At 44.2% G+C, this 27,146-nt stretch overlaps 3 protein-coding genes across 3 annotated transcripts; 1 reads left to right on the forward strand and 2 right to left on the reverse strand.

Annotated features, from left to right (window-relative positions):
* Positions 1 to 59: 59 nt before the first annotated feature.
* Positions 60 to 8,878, reverse strand: DNAJC9 (DnaJ heat shock protein family (Hsp40) member C9). The gene is made up of 5 exons (XM_072129633.1): positions 8,581 to 8,878; positions 7,555 to 7,695; positions 1,672 to 1,926; positions 753 to 839; positions 60 to 673 (listed from the first exon to the last, which is right to left on the reverse strand). Exons 1-5 carry the CDS (start codon positions 8,761 to 8,763, stop codon positions 551 to 553), a joined length of 789 nt encoding a protein of 262 aa, XP_071985734.1. The 5' UTR covers positions 8,764 to 8,878; the 3' UTR covers positions 60 to 550.
* Positions 8,879 to 8,883: 5 nt separating this feature from the next.
* On the forward strand, positions 8,884 to 11,819 carry AP5Z1 (adaptor related protein complex 5 subunit zeta 1). Its single transcript, XM_072129625.1, has one exon. The coding sequence runs from the start codon at positions 8,900 to 8,902 to the stop codon at positions 11,345 to 11,347; it is 2,448 nt and encodes an 815-aa protein (XP_071985726.1). The 5' UTR covers positions 8,884 to 8,899; the 3' UTR covers positions 11,348 to 11,819.
* A 9,183-nt stretch (positions 11,820 to 21,002) lies between these two features.
* LOC140106233 (small serum protein 2-like) lies at positions 21,003 to 26,575 on the reverse strand. Its single transcript, XM_072130516.1, has 4 exons — positions 26,503 to 26,575; positions 24,998 to 25,106; positions 23,483 to 23,588; positions 21,003 to 21,405 (listed from the first exon to the last, which is right to left on the reverse strand). The coding sequence occupies exons 1-4, from the start codon at positions 26,521 to 26,523 to the stop codon at positions 21,282 to 21,284; spliced, it is 360 nt and encodes a 119-aa protein (XP_071986617.1). The 5' UTR covers positions 26,524 to 26,575; the 3' UTR covers positions 21,003 to 21,281.
* Positions 26,576 to 27,146: the final 571 nt, after the last annotated feature.

Raw genomic sequence — 27,146 nt, forward strand, 5'->3', positions numbered from 1 at the left:
TGCACTTTCTGGCAGTGACGGGTCTCACTAGCAGCAAGGTGGATAAATAACTCAAAGCCTTCTGTATAATTCTTTTATTGAAAAGCCCGTACAAACAAACTCAAAAGACAATTCTGTCTCAAACCATTGTGGAGGTAGCAGGAAAAACACAAGTTAACCTCATTTTAACTACCTTTATTTCTTTTTCTGTAATAAAAGGAATACCCATTTTTAAGAAAATCACTTGAAGTGCAACATTTAAAATAAATAACTACAAAATAGTTAAAATATACATTTAGAGAAACTAAAAAAGAAAAACAAAGACATGACACTTGGTAGAGGGGGGCACATACTGTGTGTGTGTGATCTGGATTTGACTCCCCATCACATACGTGAATAAGGGTTTGCTCATTTTAATGCCACATGTTAATTTCCATGACAAAACAAAAATATCAAAATCTCAGACTTGAAAGATAGAGGAATTCCCTTAAGGGAATCTATACAATAAGTGCCAGAGCCTGATCCACCTCCACTAGACATACAACATGTGAATGTTCTCAACTCTCATTTATCACTTTTTCCCCTTCTTTGGTGCTGTGGGCTTTTGTCCTCCCTTCTTGGTATTCTTGCAGTACTTCGCTTCCAGTTGTGCCATGAAGCTGTCAACTTCCTTCTCCCTATCCTGCTGTCTTTTCTGAAAGACAAAACAACCAGTTACAAGAAGCTGAAGATCAAGGATAACAAGTTATCAGTGGATACGGATCGATACTTACTTGGATTAAAGCTTTTAAATCATCCTCTCCACTGCCTAGCCCAATGTCCTTCCTCATTGCTTCAGCTTCTAAAGCTTCGTCATGCGCCTGAAATGCAGAAGATTTTTTTTTTTTTTTACAGTGAACAGTCACCACCTTTTTCATAAAAATAGTTATGGACAAGGCATCTATCTTATGTCCCTCCCCAAAAAAGTGTAATTTGATTCCCTAAAGCATCCTCTCCCTGCAAACTGCACATGTGCAGGATCCAGCTTCTCCCTAAGGAGTCAGCATATCACTTGCTGAGACCTGACAGCTAAGGATAGGTTAGTGGCAGGTACGGGTTGACATGGCCGGCTGCCTGCGGAGGTAAGGAAGAGCCGCCCGAGTCGGCCATGCCTCATAAACCTCAGCTTATGATGCCAGATTTATCACAAGGAAATCCCGGCGGCCAGAAACAAAGCACAACCATGTGTTGCACCACTGGGGCTCTTCTATTGCAGGCATAGACATGAATAGGGAGAAGTCACAATTCACTGCACAGTGCTTGGCATTTCAGGCATGCAAGCCATAATAAATGTGCCACAGACCAGCAAGTTATTGTGGTTTCTTCCTTGTTGGCAATATAAGCAAGTATTGTTTTTATTTCAGACAACCCTTGAAAGGATTGTACTGTGTTTCAATGTTAATTCCATCCACTGGATAGTGGGTAACAAACTGATCTGAAGTGTCCAACTGCTGGGACCACCACTGACCACAAGAATGAACCCTCATCTATCCTGATAGTGGAGATTGATGGGGCCGCAGGTATAGTATGGCACCTTCTACTCCATTCAATACTACTGAAGTTCAGGAAAATGCAGAGTGCAGCGCTCAGGTATTTCCAGAGTCCGTGACTATTAAGGTTTATAGATGTTAGCAGATATTATTTGGGCCTCACCCTTTTCTTGCGCTGATCACGTTTTTTCTTAGCTTCCTTCACGAAGGCATCATAGGCTGGAACCTCTTTCTTTTTAATAGCTTTCTTTATAATATCCCGAAACCTTGGTTCATCGTCAATCCCTGAAAGTACAACAGATTCCATGATGGTGTCCATGTCTCCTTCAAAATCCAGATAGGCTTGTATAACATCAGCTCTTTCCTCCTCCGATCCTTTATACTTTGTTTCATATTCTTTTATGTCTTCTACGGTTATCTACAGAAACAAATTAAGATGTGTGTTGAAAATTAATGAAGTAGGCAAGAAGATCTAGATAACAAATATTGAAGGGGTAAAGATAAGAGAAACTTCCGCAGTATCACCCTGTACCTCACCAAAATCAAGACATGAGATTGCGCCGGGTCCCGCTGCATATTGCAGCAAAGGCTTACCGGTAACACCCGCGATCGGTGCTAGCTTGCTTTCACGTCGTTGCTCCCAGATGACGTCATGGAGAGCGCCGATCCGTTGCCATGACAGCTTTGGGTCTCACGAAGGCCCGAAGCAGTCTCGTTTTAACCCATTCATTACAATGTGCTATTAGCACATTGGGATGTATGGGGAGTAAAATCCCCATATAGGAATCTCCTGCAGTCCCTGGATTTGCCATGCTTAGCATTATTTTAATGTGAAGCATCCTGGTCTACCGAAGGGTGGTGGCACACGTGGCGTTTTTAGGCCGTTTTGGGGTTTTTTTTAGTTGTGCGTTTTCAGATCGTAAAAACGCATGCATTTTTAATTAAGAAAATTGGTAAAACCTGTAAAAAACGCATGCATTTTTTTAACGATCTGAAAATGCATAACTAAAAACTAGAAACGGCCTAAAACCGCCACATGTGCCACCACCCTAAGACTGCAGGAAGAGAGAGCAGTTGTGGACAGGGTCATGTCATCATTGGAGCTCCTTGTGTGTGACCCATGAATCTTCCTGTTCAGGGGGCTGTCCACGGCAATCCAAATTTCCTCCCGTTCTGACAAAGATATTGGTGCCCCCTGACCCATTGAAAGCTGTGGAACAGCACGGAGCAAGAAGATTGAATTAAGTTACAGCTTGAATTGTGGTATTGGCACTTTGCAAAAAATCTGCAGGTTTTGGCTTGCAGTTTGGGCACTCGACCTCTAAAAGGTTCACCATCATTGCAGTGATGGCTAACCGATGGCACTGATGCCAGAGGGGGCACTCGGAGCCCTTTCTGTGGGCACTCAGGGCATCACCATAGATGACTCCAGGTATCTTCCTGCAGTCCCAGAAAGCCCAGGACTTGCTGTGCACAGAGCTATTTTAAAGTGACAGCTCTTCCTGGGACTATTTTCTGCTTTATTGGTGCCTCAGGTGCTGGTCTCAATGAAAACTGTGACAGAGAAGGAAGTATAAATCACAAATTAAATTTCTGTGTTGGCACTTTGCGATAAATAAGCGGGTCTTTGTTGTAGTTTGGGCACTCGGCCTCCAAAAGGTTTGCCATCACTGCCCTAGGGAGTCTGGAAAAATAGTAAAAGAAAAAATAAAATTATAATAAAAAAACCTAAAAATTCAAATCACCCCCCCTTTCCCTAGAACTGATATAAATATTAATAAACAGTAAAAATCATAAACACATCAGGTATCACCGCATCCGTAAATGCCCGATCAAAATATAATAACGGTTTTTCACTGCACTTAACCCCGTAACAGAAAATAGCGTCCAAATTCGAAAATGGCATTTTTTTGCCATTTAGAAAAATATAAAAAAAAATTTATAAAAAGTGATCAAGAGGTCACACAGACCTAAAAATTATAGCAATGAAAACGCCATCAAAAGTCGCAAAAAATGACACAACCCACAGCTCTGGACACCAAAGTATGAAAAAGTTATTGGCGTCAGAAGATGGCAAAATCGCCCCAAAAATTTTTGTACAGGAGGTTTTAATTTTTTTTTTAATTGTATGAAACCATATAAAACCAACAAAACTATAAAAACAAATTTGGTATCCCCGTGATCGTACCGACCCAAAGAATAAAGTAGAAATGTCATTTGGGGCACACAGTGAAAGCTGTAAAATCCAAGCCCACAAGAAAAAGTTGCAAATGTGTTTTTTCACCATTTTCATTGCATTTAGAAATTTTTTTCCCGCTTCCCAGTACACGCCATGGAATATTAAATACAGTCACTACGAGGTGCAATTTGTTACGCAGAAAATAAGCCCTCACACAGCTCTTTATGTAGAAAAATTAAAAAGTCAGATTTTTGAAGGTGGTGAGTGAAAAATGGAAGTGAAAAAAACTAAAAAAGGCCGAGTCGCTAAGGGGTTACTCAAAGTTGTCTAAAAAGACGGCACCATTTGGTACCTACAGAACAAACACAATAGAAAGCAACCTTAATCCACACAGTATTTGCAATAGCATCAAGCTCTTGCAGTGTAGGGTAACATATAAACAGGTAAAGTCAGCATGTAAATATAGACAGGAGCGATATCGCCCATTCAGTGACACCTGGGGGTGGTTGGTGCTCAGTATGGTACCTGGGGTCCACAGCCTTCAATCCAGCCGTCCATCCCATCAATGGTAGAGGGAGGTCTCCTCAGTGACTCTGCGGCATATTGGTTACTACAGGACAACCCTACACAACCTTTTCTAAGTGAACTTCAGGCCCTCCTGTTAAATGCACTGCAGAACAAAGTAATTGAGTTTGACTTTAATGTCCCAAGAACCCTGTCATAACCACATTTTATGGGCTACCGAAGGTCCATAAGGGCCTTCGACCCCTAAAAGAAAGACCAATTGTGTCTGGGGTCTAGATCTACCTAGACTAAATATTAAGACCTTTTGTCTCTACGCTCCCCTCCTATAGGAGAAATGCGTTGGACCTCTTACGTCATCTAGAGGGACTAACTATTGCGGACCATTGCATACTAGGGAGTATTGATGTTGAGGCCTTATATTCGTCCATAGCTCATAAGATTCCTACGCCAATTTGCTCCTGGGCTGGAGGGAGGAGACAATGGTCTTCTCAGATCAGTCCAGTCAATTTCATACAGGGATTGATTTATGGCTTTATTATATAGACCATATCATGATTAGACACATTTAGAGAATTTGGAGAAAAATTGAATATCAATACCATTTCACACATGAGGTCACTAAAGTTTAGCATTTTTAGATGTTTTGATCTCAAGAGGAACGGATGGTCCTGGGCCTTTGCCTAAGATTTAGGGAGAAGGGCTACCCGGATCAAGTCCTCCGAAGGGCTTTTCAATTTGCCCTACACCATAACAGTAAACTGATTTAGTCTGCCAGAATTCTAGATCCGAGAAGACTGGGATTACCAGACTGAATATTATGTTCAATAATGGAGCTCCAGCAATAAGAGGGGGTCATCTGCAAGTCCATTATTAATGGACCCAGATATCAGGGACTCTAGTTCATCAACCATTGATCACTTATAGACGTTCCCTTAGAGACCGTCTAGTGCATAGCCATTATAGGCCCCCCCCAAGAATAACCACATGGTTTATCAGTACTAGAGTGATGGGAAATTTTAAATATAGGGGCTGTGTGGCTTGTGCTTCAATGTTGACAATAAAACAATTCACGTCGAGAATCGCTGGAGATACGTATGATATCAGAACCTTTATCAATTGCAGATCTAAAGGTGAGGTCTATAGGGCCATATGTGAGTGTGGCCTAAAGTATATAGGCAGAACGATACGAGAATTTGGAGAATAGGTGCCCACGTGGGTGACATAGTTAACCAAAGAGACACCCCCACCCTGGTGAGACATCACACATAATGGTCGGACTGATACCATTAAATTTCAGGGAATCACCAAAATACCACGCAGCCCCCGAGGTGGTAATTGGTACAAGAGCGTTCTCCAATGCTAAGCTAGATGGATCTTCCGTATTCAAACAGTGACCCCTGGTGGCCTAAGTGAGTCCTTAAGCTATGCCCCCTTCTGGTATGACTTCTTATCTAGATTTTTTTTTTATCCACTTGATTAAACTTTGCCTCCCATTTCCTATTAATTTCCCCCTTGTAAGATACCTGCTTAAATATCACATGACTGTACCAAATAGATCCTTCAAATACTCTATATCTCTCTCTCTTACGTTACCCTCACTACATTAGTGCCCTCTATAAGTCACCCACGGTGGGGAATAATGATTTTGATAAGCGTGATAAGAAGAGCCATTCTATACTAATAGCTATTGTAGTGTGGTTGAGAGCATTACTTCTCTATGGGAAACGGATCGCCAGGGACCGCCCTCTCACACCCACTGGGATGATATTAGAGTGGCATGTCTCGAGCGCCGCAGTACAAACGAAGTTCAACTAATTATGTATTTCTGGCACGGAGCAACAGACTGTTGCCTTATTGTGGAACGCACGCAAAATACAGCCAGCATCATTAATCTGTCGCTGTAGCCACCGCCAACAGTCTATCAAGTAGGGAATCGCCTTCAAACAGGCAGCTGACCCTTCTTTTTTAGATCTGCAGAAATATTATCTTAGGCCCTGCTGAATCCACCTTCGTCTTGGAGGAAACTGGTTGGGCAAATTCTACTGAAGTCTTTGGGGACTGTAAGGGCAAGTTTATGGGAATAGGGTCTGCTGGATACCATCTCCGAAGGCTTTACCTATTTATATGTTACCCTACACTTCAAGAGCAAGAGCTTGATGCTGTTGGAAATACTGTGTGGATCAGCTCACCATTGTGGCGCTTCAAGGTTGCCATCTATTGTGTTTGTTATGTAGGTACCAAATGGTGCAGTCTTTTTTTTTAAGCCATCAGCACACTGTAGTATATGATAGGATTTAAAGTGCCCTATAGAAGTCTGAATAATAAAATATAAAAGCTTAAAAAAAAAATTATACTAAAAGCCTAAAAATTCTAATCACCGCTCTTTCCTTAGAACTGATATAAATATAAACAGAAAAAATATAAACACATTAACTATCGACACATCCGAAAATGCCCTATCAAATTCACTGCATTTAACACCGTAACGGAAAATAGCACCCAAAGTCAAAAATGCCACTTTATTACCATTTTGAAAAATATTAAAAAAAAAAAAAAAAAAAAAAATAAAAAGTGATAAAAAAAGATGTACAGTCCTTAAAATGATATCATTGAAAACTTCATAAAAAATTATACCACCCACAGCTCCATAAACCAAAATAGGAAAAAATTATTATAATTTACAATAACTTTGTGCAGGTGGTTTTAATGCCTAAATGTATGAAAAAATAAAACCTATACAAATTTGATATCCTCATAATCATAATGACCCAAAGAATAAAGTAGACCTGTCATTTGGGGACACACAGTGAAAGTCGTAAAATCCAAGCCCACGTGAAAAATGTGCAAATCCGTTTTTTCATTGCATTTGGAATTTTTTTTCCCCCTGCTTCCCAGTACATAGCATGGAATAGTAAATACAATCACTATGAAGTGCAATGTGTTACGCAGAAAACAAGCCATCACACAGCTCTTTATGTGTAAAAATAAAAAGTTAGACTTTTGAAGGTGGTGAGCGAAAAATTAATATAGAGGGAAAAAAAAAAAGGTCCAGGTCCGTAACCGGTTAAAGGAAATCTACCATCTGGAAACTACTTTCTGAAGGGATTTCCTAGGCAGATTCCCTATGCCTGCAGCATCCCTCTTTTCCCCAAATTCTGGGATGCAGTAGCCTCAGAGAACTCCACTCCCCCCAGTAGCCACTTCAGAGCTGCCTACCTACTCGTCGTTCTCTTTTTGCGTGCCTCCAGCAGCAACCAAGCTTTATGCAAGCGCAGTAACCCGTTACCCTGCTGGAGAAGCAATAGTTCTAACAAATACTTTACACAACACTTATGACAATACCTTCTTGAAAATCAGGCGCCAGTACTCTTCCCAGTTGCGGTCTTGGGAGATGGCGTCGGACTCTTCATCTACAATCCCCTGCTCATCATACAGGGCTCGTTGCTCCTTGTCACTGAGAACTGCATACACTTTTCCGAGAACCTAAGTAAGTTACAGACGCATAGTTTAAAAAACATGTATAAGGATCTCACAGCCCTCCAAAGAGGTCTATGGCGACCGCTTATGGTGAACACATGCTGTCTCACCACACTGTGACAGAGCTGGCCCACTGCAAGGAAAAATATAGGGTGGACCCTATACTCTGCAGTAGAGTGACGGCTTTCAATGGAGAGAACTGCCCCCACCCCTTGCAGGCGGCTGTATGATCCTCCCACCACATAACTACCTATAAAAGGTAGATCAGGTGGTAGGTACACGGCGCAGCTACTCCATGCTCCAGTAGCCTCTATTCCTCCTACCAAAAATCTTCGGCATGCAGCTGCTGGTAGCTGCTCAGTAGCTCCGGAGCATTGACCGCGCAGCCGCGGGCCTTCTGTTCTGCGCAGACGGCAGGATTCTCGGACGAGGGTGCGCGGCTACTAGGAGCTGCGTGTCGAAGATTTTTGGTAGGAGGAACAAAGAGGCTACTGGGGCTTTTATTTGACAAATATGTCACTATTCTAAAGAGGCTACTGGGGCATGGAGTAGCCAGAGCTGAGGCTACATGGAGCAGCTACTCCACGCCCCAGTAGCCTCTTTAGAAAAGTTACATATTTGTCAAATAAAAGTTAGTGTAAGATTGTGGGGACATGAGGATGAGCTCTTATAAGGGCTATCCTCACATCCTATAGATATACCTACCACCTCGTCTACCTCTATAGGTTGATATGTGGTGGTAAGTTCGCTTAAGTTTAAAAGTTAATTTAATTTCTTAACCAAGCTTTGATGTGGAATTATGAGGGGCCGAGGCACAGTCACCTTATGTCCGGTGCTGTTATAGGCAGGTGCGGCCATACCCTCTAGTACCGCCCCGTTCTCCCTCATTACCTGGAACTTGGCAGTGGCCTCGTCCTTCTCCTCCTCCGGTGCCCGGTCTGGGTGCACTCTGAGGGAGGTTTTGTGATAGCCGCGCCGTATCTCCGCACCCTCCGCTGTCCTCCTCACCCCCAGCACGGTGTACAGGTCATTGCTGCCGAAGTGGCGCTCGCAGCTATCCAGCAGGCCCGGCATGACGGAGATGAAGTCACACAACACACACAGCAAGAATAATAATCAACACGTGACAGATTTTTGGCGCGTTCAGACTAGAGCAACGCTAATTGGTTATTCACGCGTGACGTCACTTCCTTCAAATCCCTCTATCTTTATGTATATAGAGCATGAAGCGCCGTGTGCAGCTGTTAGTATCAGCGCGATGTCGGTGGTGGAGAGTCTGATCCGGCAAGCCCGGGAGCTCGGGGATGAGGAGATGGAGAAATTCTGTTCCCGCGCACGGATTCACCTGCAGAGCGCGGATGCCGAGTGCTTAGACAGTGTGCGGAGGCTGCACCTCATCCTCTCTGCCAGCAGGAGCCGCCGCAGTCTGGATCCTGCTCTAGTGGTGCAGATACAAGAAGCTGTGTGCAGCCTGCATACTCCAGCTCAGGTGCAGGCTGTGTGTGCCGCCATCTTGTGCCAGCTGTGCCCCTCCCCCCTGGTGTCGGTGACATGGGGCCCCACACAGCAGCCTCGCGGCCCCTTGTTGTCTGTCCTGCTGGCCCAGTCCTCTCCCAGCGACCTCCTGGAGCTTGGGCCACGTATTTGCCGGTCCTTGGAGATGCGGGTCCCTGAGGGCCACAGCCTGAGAGCCCTTTTGCCAGCGCTGCTGAGGATAGTTGATGTCTGTGAGGAGAGTCTACAGGAAGAACACATCAACATCGTCAACAAGAAGCTGGCGGACTGGCTGCGCTATGCCACCGTGCCCCAGGTGGGCTCCCCTGCCCCCGCAGGTTTCTTCTCAAGTCCACGAGTAAAGCAGCCCAGCCAAATCTCTGAAGTGGATGGAGCCATCTCCACTGACTTTTTCACTGTCCTCAACCACAGCCAGAACTACACAGAGGACCAATGGATGAACATCCAGGGCTTCTCCACCCTGCGCCGGTGGCTGCTTCACTACGGAGTGGGTGGTAATGTGGCCACTGAAGACAAATCGGAGGTGGAGGGTTCAGTGGTCTCCATGGTGTCCGCTTCATCAACGTCTAGTCGACTCCTACCACCAAGAGAGCGCCTGAGGGAAAAGGGCTTTGAGTACTGCCTGAGAATTATTGAGCAGTGTAACCGGAAGCCACTGAAGAAGGCGGATATGGATCTCCAGAAGGCTTGTCTGGTGGAAGCGGTGTCTCTGATCGATGTCCTGTGTAAGCAAGACGTGACTTTCCTGTACCGCACTTTGCCTCTCGTGAAGATCCTTCATACCAGAGTTTGTTCTGACCCATCTCTAGCCTCTGTGTTGCTGCCAGTTGCTCAGTTCTATCTTAACCACAGTGAAGCTGCCGCTGTGGAGTCTGAGGCAGTGTACCGGCATCTCTTCACCAAAGTACCCTCAGACATGTTTCATCATCCTCTGTTTGCATTTCAGTTTGTCAGGTTCTGCAGGACCAATGGCTCCTTTCTGGCAGAAAATGTGGAGGCTTTTTGCCGGAGCTTTCCCAACATCATGAAGCTTCTCGCTTGGAATGCTCCTTCACTGATAACTGAGTTTGTGTCTCTCCTTCCTGTGCTGATTAGTCCTGATTCTGCCATTGAGATGCTTCATACTTTGCTGGATCTGCCATGCCTTACAGCAGCAATGGAAGTGCATCTTCTTGCTGGGTCATCCTCAGAAAAGAACAACCTGGACCCTTCCATATTGCCTTCAAATTCTACAGAGGCCTACCGCCATCCTGTCTACAGCCCACTTTTCCAATATATATTACGCAGCGAGGCTTGGAACGCCCCCCCTCCAGAAGCATTTGTTAAACTCCGTCAGATCCTAGAAGACCGTCTCAATTCTCCCCGAGTTCACCAATGTTCTCAGGTTGTCCCATGCCTTCTTCAGCTCTTTGTCAAAGTGATCTCAAAGTTTGCGGATGGTCCTCTTGTAAATAAAGTGATCCTAACCTTCCTGGAGCGCAGCAGTCTTCTATACAAATCCCCATTATTCCAAATGGAGGTCCAGGGAATTCTCAGCACTCAACTTCCTAATCTTTTCCGTATGTATCCCTCGGCCATAGTAGAACTTTCCCGTGAGTTATTGGACTTTATTAGTACGGCAGGTAACATCCAAGATAAGGAACCATTGTTTGCACATGTGGTCTGGGCTATGGGAGAATACCTGTCTGTCTTGTATGACAAGAGGTGCACTGTAGAACAGATTAATAGGTTCTTTGAGGTTCTAGAGGCATTACTGTTTGAGATCACACAGCTTCGTGCTTCTTCCAGTGCACCAATCTCATCACCTCGTGTTATCACAACTCTAATGACAACGCTAGCCAAACTAGCATCCCGAAGCCAGGATCTCATTCCAAGAGTTTCTCTCTACTTAACAAAGATGAGGTCGTGTGTACAGAGTTCAGCCATGATTTCTGCATATGGAGAAGAAGACAGTGAACAAATTCTTATACGTGCCACAGAACTTCTGAACCTATTGAAAGTGCCCAGTGTGGCGCAAATTGTCCTGACTCCTCCCTTTGAGGTTTCGAAGCCTAGTTTTCATCGTGATCCATCGTCCTCTCTGCCTCTAGCTATTCGTACCTCAAGTGTATTATTGCTGAGGGAGAGGACATTGCCAGGGTGAATGGCACTGAATGTAAGGTCTTGTACAATATATCAGACTTGTAACATTTCCCTAAAATGGGAGAAAAAGAGCGCTGTTCGGCTCACCCAATCCAAGTGCCTAATGATTCCCTCGTGCACGGAAAAGCGGTGTCGGAGTCGGAAATCCAGCAACAGCCAAGTCCTTATGCGTGAAGAAAGTAGTTAAAAACACACTTTAATGAAGAAAAATGTAGTCATGGCACCATGAGAAAAACTGTAGGGAACTAACTCGCTTTGAATCTTGATGATTCTTGGTTAATTTTTCTTCATTAAATTGCGTTTTTAACTACTTTTTTTTCACGTACAAGGACTTGGCCGTTACTGGGTTTCTATTTACTCTATTGTAACATTTTTGCCTTTTTCTTACAAGTATGCTGCCAAAATATTTGTTTTAGAATATGTTCTATTTTTGGAAGCACCAATCAGCATTAAACATTCTATGGTTCCTTCGATGTTCTTGTCTTGTATAGTTTTCTAAAAATCTAGATAAATACAGTTAGAAACAAAAACATGCTTCTTGATTTATGCAGTCTAATGGGGGGGGGGGATTGTTAACTCTGAAAGTACTCAATAATAGGATAATTAACCTTCAAGAGTCGGGATTTGCCTGTACATAGTTGGTAAAGTGATGCCACATGACCCTGCCTTTAAAAAAAAAAAAAAAAAGACCATGCATTACTTTTTTTTCACTTATAAACCAGATTGTAGGTTGCTTCTTCTTTTAAAGGTTGTGTTTTTGTGAAAGTGCATTTTGACCCGAATGGGTGCTTTGATGTTTTCATGAAAGCAATCTTATTGTTTGCACCTGGTGCAGAAAGCACATGCATGGACGTCATGGCAGGGGCACACTTCAGCCACCTATATGGTATGAACTGAGGTACCTATAAAACATAGCAAGATTGTTTCTCTGACGTATGGGCTGGTACATCAACTCGTTTTGCCTGTTTCACTGTTACATGCAGGAGAAGGAGAGGAGCTGCTGCGGGGGAACAGGGAAAGGCGACTTTGTGTTTTATTATTTTACTGTGGGAGCTAATAGGGGGGCTCAAAATAAGAGTAGGATCTGCTTTGCGGGTGCAAAATAAGTAAGGAGCAGAGCAAAATGCATGGCTTAGGGCTGCTATGTAAGTTGGGATGTATGTGATCAAATAAAATCACAGCAGCCTCCATGGACTCCTAATCCTTTCAATTCTCCATGGAGGCTGCTGTAATTTTATGTGATCGGATGTATACACGAGGTAGATTTTAAATGTTACTGGGTAAAAGACCTTCGAGGACATCATCATGGTCACATGACATGAATTGCTTACTGATGTAAACAGAAGTCTCTCACCGTTCCAGCAAGGCACTGTGTAAAATATTTGACGCAATGGGGGGGAATTTAACAATGATTCTCCAGTTCCGCCAGACCACTCCCATATTCTGAAGGCCAAGGAAAGATGCCAAAAAAGATCTAAAAGCCTTGATAAATGTGGTGCAAGACATTTTAAAAAGTTTTTTTGGCGCAATGCCATCAGAATTGTGGCGCAAATGTGTTAATAAGTTCCTCTATTTTTTTACTCCTTATAATATGTAAACAGAGTTGTACAAGTCCCGCTTGGTCCAACCTTTCCACAATGCATAGTTCAAGTGATGGTCGAGACTTTTATTGAAACGGGAGGCGCTGGAGTAATGTATCTGGAGTGCATAATTAGCATAATTTTTATAGCTCTATATTGCTGCAATCACAGCATATAGAGTTATATTTAAAGGAAACCTACCATTTGATGCATAATGAAGCAAACATACCTTAAGAATGCTGTGTAGCTGATGCAGGATCATAATCCCTGTGCTGAGTGGTTTTGCTGATAAAACTCTGATAATGAAACTCTTGCTTCTGTGGCTGCTTCAGCCAAGATATGATCCTGCATCAGCGCAGAAAGCAGCTGTCCCTGCCTTGGGTTAGTGTTTGGATTTTCCATTGTGACTCCGGGTTCTGTGTTGGACTCTGATCCAGTTCTGCCAGCCCTAACCTCGCCTGTGGAGTGACCTGGTGGTACTATGCCGCAGCAAGTACAACCCGCTTTGCGGTGGGCTCTGGTCCCAGGTGTCGGCTTACGTTATCGTCCTCCCTATAAGACTATGAAAATTTTCAACCTGATAAGGACTACCTGCTGTCTTGACAACATTCAATGCATTTCCTCACCCCAAAAAAACATAGCAGTTTCTCTTCTGCTGTTGTATGATCCCTCAAATCACCACCAGGACTTTGGACAGACCTGCTTGCAGGAATTCCAGAATCTGCTGTGTGTTAGGAGAAGATAAATCAGGAAATTCAGTATGGCACCGGTTTCCTACTTGCCTGTAGTGTAGAGATGGCCTTATCTGACAGACCCATCTGTTTCTCAGGATCCATGCCGATAGCTGGAATATTTCTGGGCTGGGATGATAAACCGTCCCTTGATACAGGACATCCCTCCTCCAAGGTAGAAGAATTGGATCTTCCAAGGACATTGTTTCTTAATGCTGGAAATCAGTTCTTCTTTGGCCAGAGGGGCACTATTAAGATGATCCAGAGATTCTTTCCTTCTCTTCTGTACTGTCCTTGATATTAACGGAAAGGGAGGGAAGGCACAGGCCAGTTTTACCTGCCAGCTGTGACTGAAGGTAGTCCGGACTGTTCTTTTGAAGAGAGAAGTAGTGGTCTACTTTCCTGTGCTCTCTGGTGGAAAACAAGTCTATTAGAGGGGTTCCCCATTTTCTTTGTTAGTAGAGTGAACACTTCCTCGTTCAAACACCACTCATGAGGATCCAGAGTGTGTCTGCTTAGGAAGTCTGCTTCTTTGTTCTCTGATCCTTTTAGGTGGATAGCGAGAGAAAATCTTTTACAGACTGAGAAGAGTCAGAGATCGTGTGCCCTCTTGACACCTGAGACAGGCCACCGTGGTCGTGTTGTCTGGCAGAATCTTTAGGTTTTTTTTCCCCGGAGTTGTTCTGAGCATGTTTTTAGGGTTTCCCAAACCGCCTTTAACTTCTTGTAGTTCGAGGACCTTTTTTTGCTTAGTACCATTGGCCTTGAACCAGGTTCCCTGGCAGTTTTGCTCCCCAATCTGTCTTGCTTGCATCCGTCAGGATAGTTATTGGCCAGTTGTTCCATTTTAAGCCTCTGACTAGATTCTCTGTTATGTTCCACCAGTTCAGGAAATTCTTTACATAGAGGGGGATACTTATTTTCCTCTCCAGTTGTTTTAGATCCCTGTCCCAGGACAAAAGGATCCAGTTCTGAAGATCTCTCGTGTGATTTTGGGACCGGGGAACGCATGCTATACAGGCTGTGAAAGTCCTAGGACAGTGATGGCGAACCTTTTAGAGACCGAGTGCCCAAACAACATCCAAAATTCACATATTTACTGTGAAGTGCCAACATGGCATTTTAAGAAGTAACTCATTGTTACCTGTTCTTTTAATCTTTCAATTGTATCGGCCCCATGAGGCCACCAATACAGTTGAAAGAAGGAGGGCAAATTCAGACTCTTGTTGTAGCTTCTCTCCAGGGTCTCTCTGTAGAGGAGGAATGGTGGGTCCAGAATGAGGACCTCAAAAGGTATTGCAGTTCTGTCAACACCTTCTCACTTTCCCTGCAGTTCCAAACAGCCAATGAATTGTCGCTTTAAAATAGCGCTGAGAATAGCATCTCTTAAGTTGCCTGGGACTGCAGGAAGATGTGGTGGATTTGGTCCTCTTTGGGGTGCCACTTCTGGCACCAGTGCCATAGGTTTGCCATGACTGTCCTAGGAGTTTCATGGCTTCTCTTACTGAACAGTATTGTTTCTTCTGGAAAGACGTAAACTGGGATATTAGGTTTAGATCTTTCACTTCTGGGAGGATAGAATATTGATGTTCTGACTCCATAAGAATTCCCAGGAATTTTATTATATCTTGTCTACATATCTGCCTGGCTGCTGGATTACTGCCTTCATCTTGTCCCAGGAATTTTAGCCTGGTGCTGGGTTGGAGGTTTTACTTCTCATAATTTATGATACAGCCCAGATGTTCTAGGGAAGTTATGGTTGTGGTTCTCTGGGAGACCAGTTCTTCCTTTCAGGTGGGCACTAGAAGGAGATTGTCCTAGTAACCGATTAATGGAATGTATTTTAGCCTTAGAGAAGCTACTAGTTCTGCCATTATTTTGGTAAAGAGCCTGGGTGCTGAGGAGATCCCGAACTGTAGAGCTCTGAATTGATAGTGTATTAGTCGGTTTTCTGGAGATAAGGCCGCAAATCTCCAGTATTTTTGAGAGTTGCGGTGGATTGGGACATGGTAATACGCGTCTTTGAGATCTATGGTGCAAAGAGAGGCGTTCTTTGGAATTAGTGGTTTTGTAGACTTTAGAGACTTCTTCTTGAACTTTTTGTATTTGATGTGTCTCTTCAGGTTTATGATCATCCTGTATGAATTAGAAATGGGGGCGAGTAGAACCCTTTTCTCAATTGATGGGAAGGTACAGGAGATATCACATTCTTGGCTAGTAGGGACTGTACTTTTCCCCACATAAGGTGATGAAGGTGTGGAGGTACTTCTCCCCGCACTACTCCTAGAATCCATGCGTTTATCTTTTGGTTCCACTGGGAGGAGAAAAGAGCTAGTCTCCCCCTGAAGTCCCCCGACCACTGTTAAAGCCAGAGGGCCCTGTGGGCTACGTTAGAAGGCGCTCCTTCCTTAGCCAAAAACCTATTGCATTCACGCAAGACATCTGCGATGAAGGGGGTGGCTGATTTCAAAAGAGGAAGCAAGACAAAAGAGTCTACAAGCTTTTCCTTTAGGGCTCCACTGATGATCTGATTTTCTAAACAGTTTAGCCAACATGTCATGGTCCTCGCGACTGAAGTATTTGTGACATTGGCTTTTAGGCTGAGCATCGCTGATTTCCATGTCTTTTTTAGAATGTTGTCTGATTTACGGTCGATAGGATCCCTAAGTTGAGTTGTGTCTTCGAAAGAGGGGTCAGTTTTTTTAACCACTTTTGTGACTTGGACATCTACTTTCGCAATTGAATTCCACAACTGATTTTTCTTCTTCAAATATTAGCCCATTTCTGAATTCCTTGGCTACCGAAAGCCTCTTTTCCGGCTCTTCCCATTCTTGCCTAATAAGGTCCTCCAGTACCTCATTTACCAGAAAGACTCTTTTCTTCTTTGCTTTTAGACAGCCAAAAGAGCTCATACTGTACCGATTTTGTTTCCAGCAGATCTTCGATGCCCATAGATATATTGCTAAAGGCAATCAGAGAGACTAAGTGGTCTAGAGAGGAAAAAAAATCTGGATTCTGGTTTTGTTCTCTTGAACTTCGAGGATTTACTCCTCTTCACCCCCTTGGTAGGAACAGGAAGCATCGTCATGATCCGAGTCAACCTCTTGAATGGGCTCATGGGTTTTGAATCACTTAGGCGAAGGCCCTTCAGGAAAGAGGGATGATACTGTGCTTTTAACTTCGGACTGGAACATGGATCTTAATTCCTCCATAAAAGACGTTTTTTCCTCACACATGAAATTGTCTACACAGTCTTTACACATTGCTTTAATAAACTCCCTGATTTTTATAGGAAGCCAATCTTCAAGTTTGAGGAGTTTTGGGTTTGGATTTATCATCCTTCCTTTCCTCCTCTTTCTCCCTTTTTTTCCTAGGAGTGAGAAGAGGCTACAATATAGAAGAGAATGTAAACCCCTACCCCCCAAAATCCCTATCGAAGTTACAGAAGTCTGAGGAAGGGGATTAGGGTCCATTCTGGTCTTTACCTTACCTGTAGACAAGGGAGGAGGGTGAGGTATGAGTGGAAGCGAGTGCAGGATAGGATGCAACAGAGTGAACACTGACCTGTGGTTTGCGACACAATTAGCAATCCTGATAATCCTTCGCCAGTCTTGGTAGAAGGGAAGACCTCTAGAAGACTGTACTCGGCTTTTTTAAACTTGCCGCTCCTCGTTCCTGACTCCCTAGCACCAAATAATTGAGGGCCAATGTCGCTTACGGTGCGACGCGCCAAACCGGAAGTTGTCATCGCGGCCTGTTGAATGCGTTCCACCATCGGGAGCCAGAACACATGGTGCCACTGTAGATCGCTAAGGGATCTGGCACCATACACCCCTCCTTGATGGTAGCCAGGAGGCCTGGAGAGGGAAAGTACCAGGTACTGGGCCTCCATGGTTTCCCCCTCCACTCCCCACCCACCGAATGAGATAAGAAGGGAGAGAGACCCTCTCTTCCCCCTGACCTGCATAGGGACAGGGAGAACACTGCAGGGGGAGGGACATTTAACCACTCTTCGTCCTGTCAAAGGTCAAGGGGTAATCCTCCAAGTGGGAGGTCATGGAAAAAGCAGATTTCTCTCAGTTAAAGTATTAAATATATGCTTTATTAAAAAAGACTTTTTTTTTTTACATTTTGGTTTTGAGAATCGCTTTGCTACTCTAAGTATCAATATCATATTACAAATCATACAATGGAAAAAGCTTTAGACTTTACTAGACCTCCTACTATATTCCCAGACAGCCAGGGAATGCTGCGCTCCAAAGCAATTTTAAGGTTATGCTTCCTGGGCTACCGGGAAAGTCTGTCGTGAAGGGACCATTGCAATTTCTGTTATTGTGTTTGTCTCTTAAGACAAAAGTTACTAGTTTTGCCATTCCTGGCTTATGATCTCATAGGGGACATAGGGGAATGTGTTTGGTACATAACAGGAAAATCATATAATAAACTCCATCTCCTTCTTCCCCCTAGAACTAACACAAAACATTGTCAGTGCCCTTCTTAGCCCAAGTCAATTCATATGTAAAATTAGATGTCACCTAATACTATTATTAACAATTTCCAGTAGTTTCTTTGCCATCCTCCTCCAAGAATATATCACAAGTAACTTTACAATGAGAGTGATTAACTAACTAACAATAATCAAGCAGAGGATAGGTCATTAATAGTTGATAATGACTTGTGCTCATTCAATAAGAGCGATGTCAGCCGTGAAACATGATGACTGCTATACTCCAGATGGCGCAATCTGGTTTTGTCTTCGCTCATATTGAGAAACAGCTGATTGTGTGGGGCGATGCACAACACCAGGGCCAGCTCCAGGTTTTAGTGGGCCCCTGGGCTACAGAGCCCTAGTGGGCCCCTTTATGGGCCACCCTCCAGTATACACACTGCCCCCCCCCTCCTCCTCCTCCTGTATACACACTGCCCCCCCCTCCTCCTCCTCCTGTATACACACTGCCCCCCCCCTCCTCCTCCTCCTCCTGTATACACACTGCCCCCCCCCTCCTCCTCCTCCTCCTGTATACACACTGCCCCCCCCCCTCCTCCTCCTCCTGTATACACACTGCCCCCCCACCCTCCTCCTCCTCCTGTATACACACTGCCCCCCCACCCTCCTCCTCCTCCTGTATACACACTGCCCCCCCCCCTCCTCCTCCTGTATACACACTGCCCCCCCCCTCCTCCTCCTCCTCCTGTATACACACTGCCCCCCCCTCCTCCTCCTCCTCCTGTATACACACTGCCCCCCCCCTCCTCCTCCTCCTCCTGTATACACACTGCCCCCCCCCTCCTCCTCCTCCTCCTGTATACACACTGCCCCCCCCTCCTCCTCCTCCTCTATACACACTGCCCCCCCCTCCTCCTCCTCCTCCTGTATACACACTGCCCCCCCCCTCCTCCTCCTGTATACACACTGCCCCCCCCCTCCTCCTCCTCCTCCTGTATACACACTGCCCCCCCCCTCCTCCTCCTCCTCCTGTATACACACTGCCCCCCCCTCCTCCTCCTCCTGTATACACACTGCCCCCCCCCTCCTCCTCCTCCTGTATACACACTGCCCCCCCCCTCCTCCTGTATACACACTGCCCCCCCCCTCCTCCTGTATACACACTGCCCCCCCCCTCCTCCTCCTCCTCCTGTATACACACTGCCCCCCCCTCCTCCTCCTCCTGTATACACACTGCCCCCCCCCTCCTCCTGTATACACACTGCCCCCCCCCTCCTCCTCCTCCTGTATACACACTGCCCCCCCCCTCCTCCTCCTCCTGTATACACACTGCCCCCCCCCTCCTCCTCCTCCTGTATACACACTGCCCCCCCCCTCCTCCTCCTCCTGTATACACACTGCCCCCCCCCTCCTCCTCCTCCTGTATACACACTGCCCCCCCCCTCCTCCTCCTCCTGTATACACACTGCCCCCCCCCTCCTCCTCCTCCTGTATACACACTGCCCCCCCCCTCCTCCTCCTCCTGTATACACACTGCCCCCCCTCCTCCTCCTCCTGTATACACACTGCCCCACCTCCTCCTCCTCCTGTATACACACTGCCCCACCTCCTCCTCCTCCTGTATACACACTGCCCCCCCTCCTCCTCCTCCTGTATACACACTGCCCCCCCCTCCTCCTCCTCCTGTATACACACTGCCCTCCCCCTCCTCCTCCTCCTCCTCCTGTATACACACTGCCCTCCCCCTCCTCCTCTATACACACTGCCCCCTGTATACACACAACCCCCCTCCCCCTTCCCTGGCCCCTGTCATTTCTCCCCCTCACCTGATGCAGCTCTCTCCGTGTGGTCACTGCTTTCCCCGGGAGGTCATGTGACCATGGCATCAAAGGTCCTTCAGCCTTCAGGGAAAGCAGCGAGTGCAAATGCTCTCATTGCGATCTGTGTCCGAGAGAGGGAAGGAATCTCCCGGCAGCGGGGCAGATGTCCTGCTGACCTGGGGAGATCCGGGGGCCCGAGTGGGCCCCTCCAGTACCCCGGGCCCCCAGCACTTGCCCGGGTTAGCCGGGTACTGGCGCCAGGCTTGCACAACACCCTTTTACAGTTGACATCTGTGCTGTCAGGGTGCAGTCACACGTTGCAGTTAAAACTGCATTGGAATTAGCTTTGAGATGGTTTTAGGTGCAGTTTTGTCAATTTCACAGGTGAAAGACATGAACTGAATGGGTGAATTTGATTTTGAAGGAGAAAGCTGTTCTACAAATTTAAATCTGTTGATTTGAGGTCTTTCACTTAAATTAGTTATAATAAGTAATACCACCTGAAACCACCCCAAAACTAATTGTGATGTAGTTTTAACTGCAACGTGTGACCGCACCCTTAGGCTATATTCACACTGCCGTTGCCCGCCCGTACCGTACCGTAGCGGGCAACGGCAGTGTACAGGGAGAGGAGGAGGAGGTTAGCGCAGCTCACCCCCGCCCCTCTCCATAGCAACCTATGGCGCACGGCGCCGTATTACGGGAAAAGATAGGACAGGTCCTATCTTTTTCCCGGGTACGGAACGGTACGGTGCCGCACGTGTGCTGCACCGTACCGCTCCCGTAGGGTGCCGTGCGCCCATAGAAGTGTATGGGGGACGTATATCGGCCGTATATACGTCGGCCGTATATACGTCCCCCATACGTTAGTGTGAATGTAGCCTTAGGAAATGAGAAAACTGAAAATAACAGATCAGTTATAATGGCCATTGAATTCAATGGGTTTGTAGATGCTTCTGTTCTCAGTTTTTTCATTTTTATTTCTCAATCTGTCCAGTTATTTTTAGCAAATGTGTGAATGTAGTAATTTAAGGGCCATTGTGGGATACGTTGAAAATTTACACCGGAGCACAATAAATTCACCCCCAATATTTATGAGACCTGGACTAGGATTGTATATTCACAAATATATCCTCTCATATAAAGATTTCACATAATGTAATATATGTGTAATATACTGCACATACAGCTTAGATGAAAAAAAAATAAAAAATCATACAGTCGCAATTTACATACACGCATAATATACGGTATTGCCTTCTAGGTGTGTTACTGTGTCCCACAGTTGTGAGTGTCTGTTCTGCATACATGCCCTTTTCACTTCTCTTTTCCATGACGTGTGACAGGATTACTTGTGTTACATGGAGGCCCAGCTCTCACAAGGTTCAGAAGAGTCACCTTTTCTCTTGATAATGTATGTGCAAGATGTTTCATTGAGAATGGCTGTACAGCCCCGGTCATTTAAGATTGGCTCCAACACCCTGAGGAGAAATATATAATTAGTTCTTCATGCGATTGTGATGTGTTGAATTACAAGTTTGTGCTGCTAACAGGTTCACTGCTTAAAGGGGTATTCCGGGAATATGAACGTCTGATACAAAAATCCACGATGCTATAAATAAATGAATGTAACAAAACTCAATGTCACAAAATGGAGCTTAAATAGTTTGATTTTAGGATTCACAAAATTTTATGGCCTCTCTAAAGTTATCACCAAGATGGCCGCCACTGGAAACTAGTAGTGGTGATCACATGACCTGCCCAGGCAGGTGCAGGACATGTGATGTGGACATGTGACCAGCGGCCATCTTCTGTCCTGTGTATGCTCCGCCACAGACCGCGCAGAGGAAATTAACGGACTGATTAAAAGGCCAGTAGCATTTTAATTCTTCATTACAGTCTATGTCACCAGCATTTTTCTGCTCATTCCATATTAGCTTATATTTTAAGGACCAATTTGTATATAAATTATGCTGATTCCTGGAATACCCCTTTAAAAGAAACACTTAAAGGGAGTATTTCTGTTTCAGCTAATTTTTGTCATTGTTTGTATGATGAAAAGTTAAGCAATTTTCCAATGTGATTTCTGTATCAATTCCTCATGGCTTTCTAGATCTCTGCTTGCTGTCATTCTATAGAAAGCTTCTTCCAGCGGACAGAAATCTGTCCATGGTTACACAGATCATTATAAAGTATAAACTCCAAGATAGAAGTAATTGTAAGAGTCCTGTGTCAGAATAAACAAACTAAAGGGATATAGACTTAAAGGGAACCTTTGGTGGTAGGTGGATGGATGGGACGTGAGGATAGCCCTTTTTTGGGCTAATCCTCACGTTCCGGGTGTCTTTTACAAAACTTTATTACATGTATATGCTAATTTTTTTATGCGGCTACTGGGGCGTGGAGTAGCCGGACATGAAGCTACTAGTCGCGGCTACTCCACGCCCCAGTAGCCGCGTTACTCCGCCTACCAGGTAATCTTCGGTGCGCAGCTCCTGGTAGAACGCAGGGGACCCGTACGAGGGCGCGCAGCTACCAGGAGCTGCGCGCTGAAGATTACCTGGTAGGCGGAGTAACGCGGCTACTGGGGCGTGGAGTAGCCGCGACTAGTAGCCTCATGTCCGGCTACTCCACGCCCCAGTAGCCGCATAAAAAAATTAGCATATACAGGCAGTCCCCGGGTTACATACAAGATAGGGTCTGTAGGTTTGTTCTTAAGTTGAATTTGTATGCAAGTCGAAACTGAATATTTTATCATTGTAATCCCAGCTAAAACTTTTTTGGTCTCTGTGACAATTGGGTTTTAAAAATGTTGGGTTGTCATAAGAATCAATATTAACACTAAAGCTTCATTACAGACACCAGTGTTAACGGTTATAGCTGTTTATTGTGGCCTAGGACTAAAGTACAATAAATTACCAATATCCAGAGGTCCGTTTGTAACTAGGGGTCGTTTAAGTTCTTAAGTAGGGGACCGCCTGTACATGTAATGGTATTTTCTTCAATCAGACAATAATATTAAAAGTGACAGGAGTTTTCACTTCAAAATATACTGATAATTTTTGTATAAAAAAGAACGCTATGTAAATTTAGGTAATAAAGTTGGTTAAGGGGATTATGTATGAAACTTTATTGATAATAATTCCTTTATTTATATAGAGCACACAAGTTACGCAGCACTACACAGAGTTTGCTAATTTGGTCACTGTCCCCAAAGGGGCTCACAATTTAATCAACCTACCTGTATGTTTTGGAGTGTGGGAGGAAACGGAGGACACCCACGCTAACCCATACAAACTCTTTGCAGATGTTGACCCTGGGATTTGAACCCAGGTCACCAGTGCTGCAAGGCTGTAATGCTAACCACTAAGCAAAGTGCATATATAAATTGTATGGTCATTTACAGTCTACAAGCTAAAAAGGCAACAGTTTTCTAAGACCCTGATACAAGTGATGACATAAAAGTAGCAACCAACACAATACTGTATGATACATTCGTAATTTATGATATATAGCCCAAACCACCAATCAGTAAATCCTAATATTGGGAAGAATTACCTGCTGCAGCAGCTGAGCTCACCAGCTGGATCACAAGAACACGTTATGCATTTTGCTTTAAACCATGTAGTATTTAAAGCTCTTTTGATGTCCCCATCCATGCACCCTGTGATAAAGCAAGAAGATTGAGTTCACTGTTAAGTTAGGTACAAAAATGTGACTGGTTACATTACGTTGCAAAAATGAAGAAAATTTATTTACATTTTATAAAAACAAAATACCAAGAACAGCACATTACAGTTCTGAATCATCTTCTCTTCTATGTTTAATATTATGGGCTATGCAAATGAGTAATCACTATAAAAGACATGTCAGAAATAGGTAATGACAAAATGCAGGCAGTCCCCAAGTTATGTACAAAATAGGTTCTTTAGGTTTGCTCTTAATTTGAGTGTGTATGCAAGTCAGAACTATATATATTAGAATTTTTGTCAAAAAAAAAAAAATGGATTTTCAAAATGTTGTGCTGTCATGGGAACAAGGATTATCAATAAAACTTGATTACAGACACCTTACATCTCATCATTTACTTAAGTAAAGCATCTATAGGACATGATGAAAGGTCACAGCCGGCAGAGAGGTCCATCTGTAACTAGGGGTTGACTGCAAGTCGAGTGTTCTTAAGGTCGGGGACCATCTGTATTTGGTCTATTTTAGACTCGAAAGGGAAAATTACATATCTGAATAAACCAGTAAGTGATGGGCCCATCTTTCAGACTATATCCAGGACATTTTGGAAAGGTTTCAGATATTGTGAGGTTGGAGTGTGTGATTCTGCTCATAGACCATACAAAGGAGTATTGGATTGTTATCCAATGTGTGCCCAAAGACAATGGAATCTAACAATACATTTATGGACAAACATTCATAGTTAAAGGGGAATTCTTGGAATATGAATGTCTGATACATAAACCCATAATGCTACAAATACATTAATATAACAAACCTCAATGTCATTAGTCACAAAATGGAGCTTAAATAGTTTGATTTTATGATACACAAGATTTTATGGCCTCTTATGTATACAGAGTTATCACCAATATAGCCGCCACTGGAAACTACAAGTCCCATGATCCTTTAGTTCTCAGTAACTCCTCCTCCCTCTTATGCTCTGCTCCTAGTTATGATATAACAGACTGTCCTGCTCTGTTACCATAGTAATGATGTGTAACTGCCATCACTGCACATTACCACACTGAGTATGTCTCACCACAACACCGGCCACACTGGATGCACTGCAACCTACCGACTACAGCCAAACAGTGGTGATCAGATGACCTGCCCAGGCAGCTGCAGCACATGTGATGTGGACATGTGACCAGCGGCCATCTTTTCTCTTAAAGGGCCAGTAGCATTTTAATTCTTCATTACAGTGTATGTGCACAGCATTTTCTGCTAAGTAGAGCAAAATTTTAAACAACAACTAATGACTTATTAGCCCGTATTCGAATGACCCATTTGTTTATGAATTATGCTCATTCCTGGGATATCCCTTTAATTCTCCATGGTACTTACCATCAGGTTTTTCACCTGCACTTGAAAGTCTTGATTCCCTGTTCATGCACGCTCCATTACATAAAGACGTCAAGAAACTACAAGCCAATAGAAAGACCACCACGCTGCCCTGAAAGTAAGAAACGGAAGTTGTAAAGACGGATTTTTACCAACTGGTGAATTCATGTAATAAGTAAATTGCTTTACTGTTTAGAGCGGGTCAGAAAGAGTAAAGTCACTTTTCTACTAAGCAGTTGGTCTGTTAACATCAACTCAATATTACCGTATACACCGGCGTATAAGACGACTTTTGAAGACAGAAAAATCTTCTGTCTTCTCTGGGGTCGTCTTATACGGCGGTAATCGTCTTATACGGCGGCATGGAGAGGGCTCACGGGCTGAGCCCTCTCCATAGCCGGTAAGTCTTTGCTGCATATTGCAGCAAAGGCTTACCGGTAACACCCGCGATCGGTGCTAGCACCGATCGCGGGTGTTTGCACAGCGATGGCTGCCGGCAGCCTCAAAAAGACATCGGGGCACATATGTCCGCGCTGTGCTGTCTTCAGTCTTCCGCGCCGTCTTCTTTCTTCTGCTGGGCGCCGCCATGTCTTTCCCCGGGTCGGCGCCTAGTATGACGTCAGCAGCGACGCGTCATACTAGGCGCCTGCCGGGGAAGATCAATGGCGGCGCCCAGCAGAAGAAAGAAGACGGCGCGGACATCGGGGGAGCAGCGCCGCACATCGGGGCCACCGGAGGGTGAGTATATAAGTTTTTTTTTTTTTTTTTTTTTTTTTAATGCTGGGCAGTGCTGTATACTACTGGGGGCTGTGCTGTAATGGTAATGTTGTTGTTGTATGCCTTATGTTTTTGAGCGACAGTTTTCCTGCTATATACCTGCATGTCATAAGAATTTACATTAAAAAAAGGACCATGTTAAATTCAAATCTGTTTTTTTTTTAAATTTTTACCGGTGTTTTGTATGCGTTGGAAAAGGGGTAGTCTTATACGGCGAATATATCTTAAGCTCTATATTTTAAACAGGAAAGTAGGGGGGTCGTCTTATACACCAGGTCGTCTTATACGCCGGAATATACGGTATATACACATGAATAATGACTAGTGTACATCTCACTTATCACTCCCTGGTCCATGGGGTCCAGATAGAAGATGACTTTCTGGACACTACAATATTCCATGATATTTGTACACCCAGTGCTATACTAACTAGAGACACTTTACAGGACAGAAGTGTCCCACAAATGTTATTTTAGAGATGTAGTTATAATTTGTCTCAAATGCACCGTTTTGAAGGAGACTGTAAAAACTGTTAAAAAGTGTTCTTGTTTTATCACATTTACTCAAGAAAACCTTTTCTGGTGGATGAAATCCTACACCCAACATGCCATATAGAAATATTCATTTGTACATAGGTCCAATGCTATGGTTCTGCAGGAAAACATTGCTTATTATTGGTATAAATGTTATATATGAAGATACGCAGAATGTCACAAAAGGAAGTTACTTACCACTGCAGATTTCCAGTACATGATGATAGATCACACAGAAAAGTCTATGTGTTCCTCAGATCCAAACAATAAATGAGTAAGTATAATATTTATACTCTTTATGAGCAACACACAATAGGTGTGGCTTTAAGATGCGGGGTTATGACACGCCTACGTTCTTAGAGGAAGGCGATAATTTGTGATTACTCATGAAGTTATTATCAGATCTGGTCATATTTTCTTTAATTGAAAGGGGTTTCCCAAAACAATGCTTATCACCTATCCATAGGACTATCAAAAAGTATCTGATTGCTGGGACTTCATGTGATTGGTGATCTAGAACAGGTTTGTCAAACAAATTTTCAAGGGGGCTACATCAGCCTCGTGGTTACCTTAACACCTTAGGCCGGTTGCGCTTTGAACCCATTTTGGGCTGTTTTTAAGCAGTCGGTTAAAAAACGTGTGCGATTTTGAAAAAAAAAACATGTGTATTTTGAAAACATATCTGTTTTTGAGCAGTTTAATTAGGATAATTGGTAAAACGGGTCAAAAACGGATGTGTTTTCAAAAAACGCATGCGTTTTTAAAAAACACATGCGTTTTTTAACGGACTGCTTAAAAACGGCCCCAAAAACGGTTTCAAAACACCACGTGTGCCGCCAGCC

The sequence above is a fragment of the Engystomops pustulosus genome, chromosome 11 (assembly GCF_040894005.1).
Source record: "Engystomops pustulosus chromosome 11, aEngPut4.maternal, whole genome shotgun sequence".
NCBI lineage: Eukaryota > Metazoa > Chordata > Amphibia > Anura > Leptodactylidae > Engystomops > Engystomops pustulosus.

Excerpts from the sequence above, each read along its gene's own strand:
- LOC140106233 (XM_072130516.1), bottom strand. The coding sequence starts at position 26,523 with ATGTACTGGAAATCTGCAGTG. Across the intron at positions 23,589-24,997 it reads TGCAGGTGAAAAACCTGATG|GGTGCATGGATGGGGACATC; the intron begins GTAAGTACCATG and ends GCTTTATCACAG. Across the intron at positions 21,406-23,482 it reads GAGCTCAGCTGCTGCAGCAG|GGTGTTGGAGCCAATCTTAA; the intron begins GTAATTCTTCCC and ends ATTTCTCCTCAG.
- AP5Z1 (XM_072129625.1), top strand. The coding sequence starts at position 8,900 with ATGTATATAGAGCATGAAGCGCCGTGTGCAGCTGTTAGTATCAGCGCG.
- DNAJC9 (XM_072129633.1), bottom strand. The coding sequence starts at position 8,763 with ATGCCGGGCCTGCTGGATAGCTGCGAGCGCCACTTCGGCAGCAATGAC. Across the intron at positions 7,696-8,580 it reads AGGCCACTGCCAAGTTCCAG|GTTCTCGGAAAAGTGTATGC; the intron begins GTAATGAGGGAG and ends TAACTTACTTAG. Across the intron at positions 674-752 it reads ATTTAAAAGCTTTAATCCAA|AAAAGACAGCAGGATAGGGA; the intron begins GTAAGTATCGAT and ends TTTGTCTTTCAG.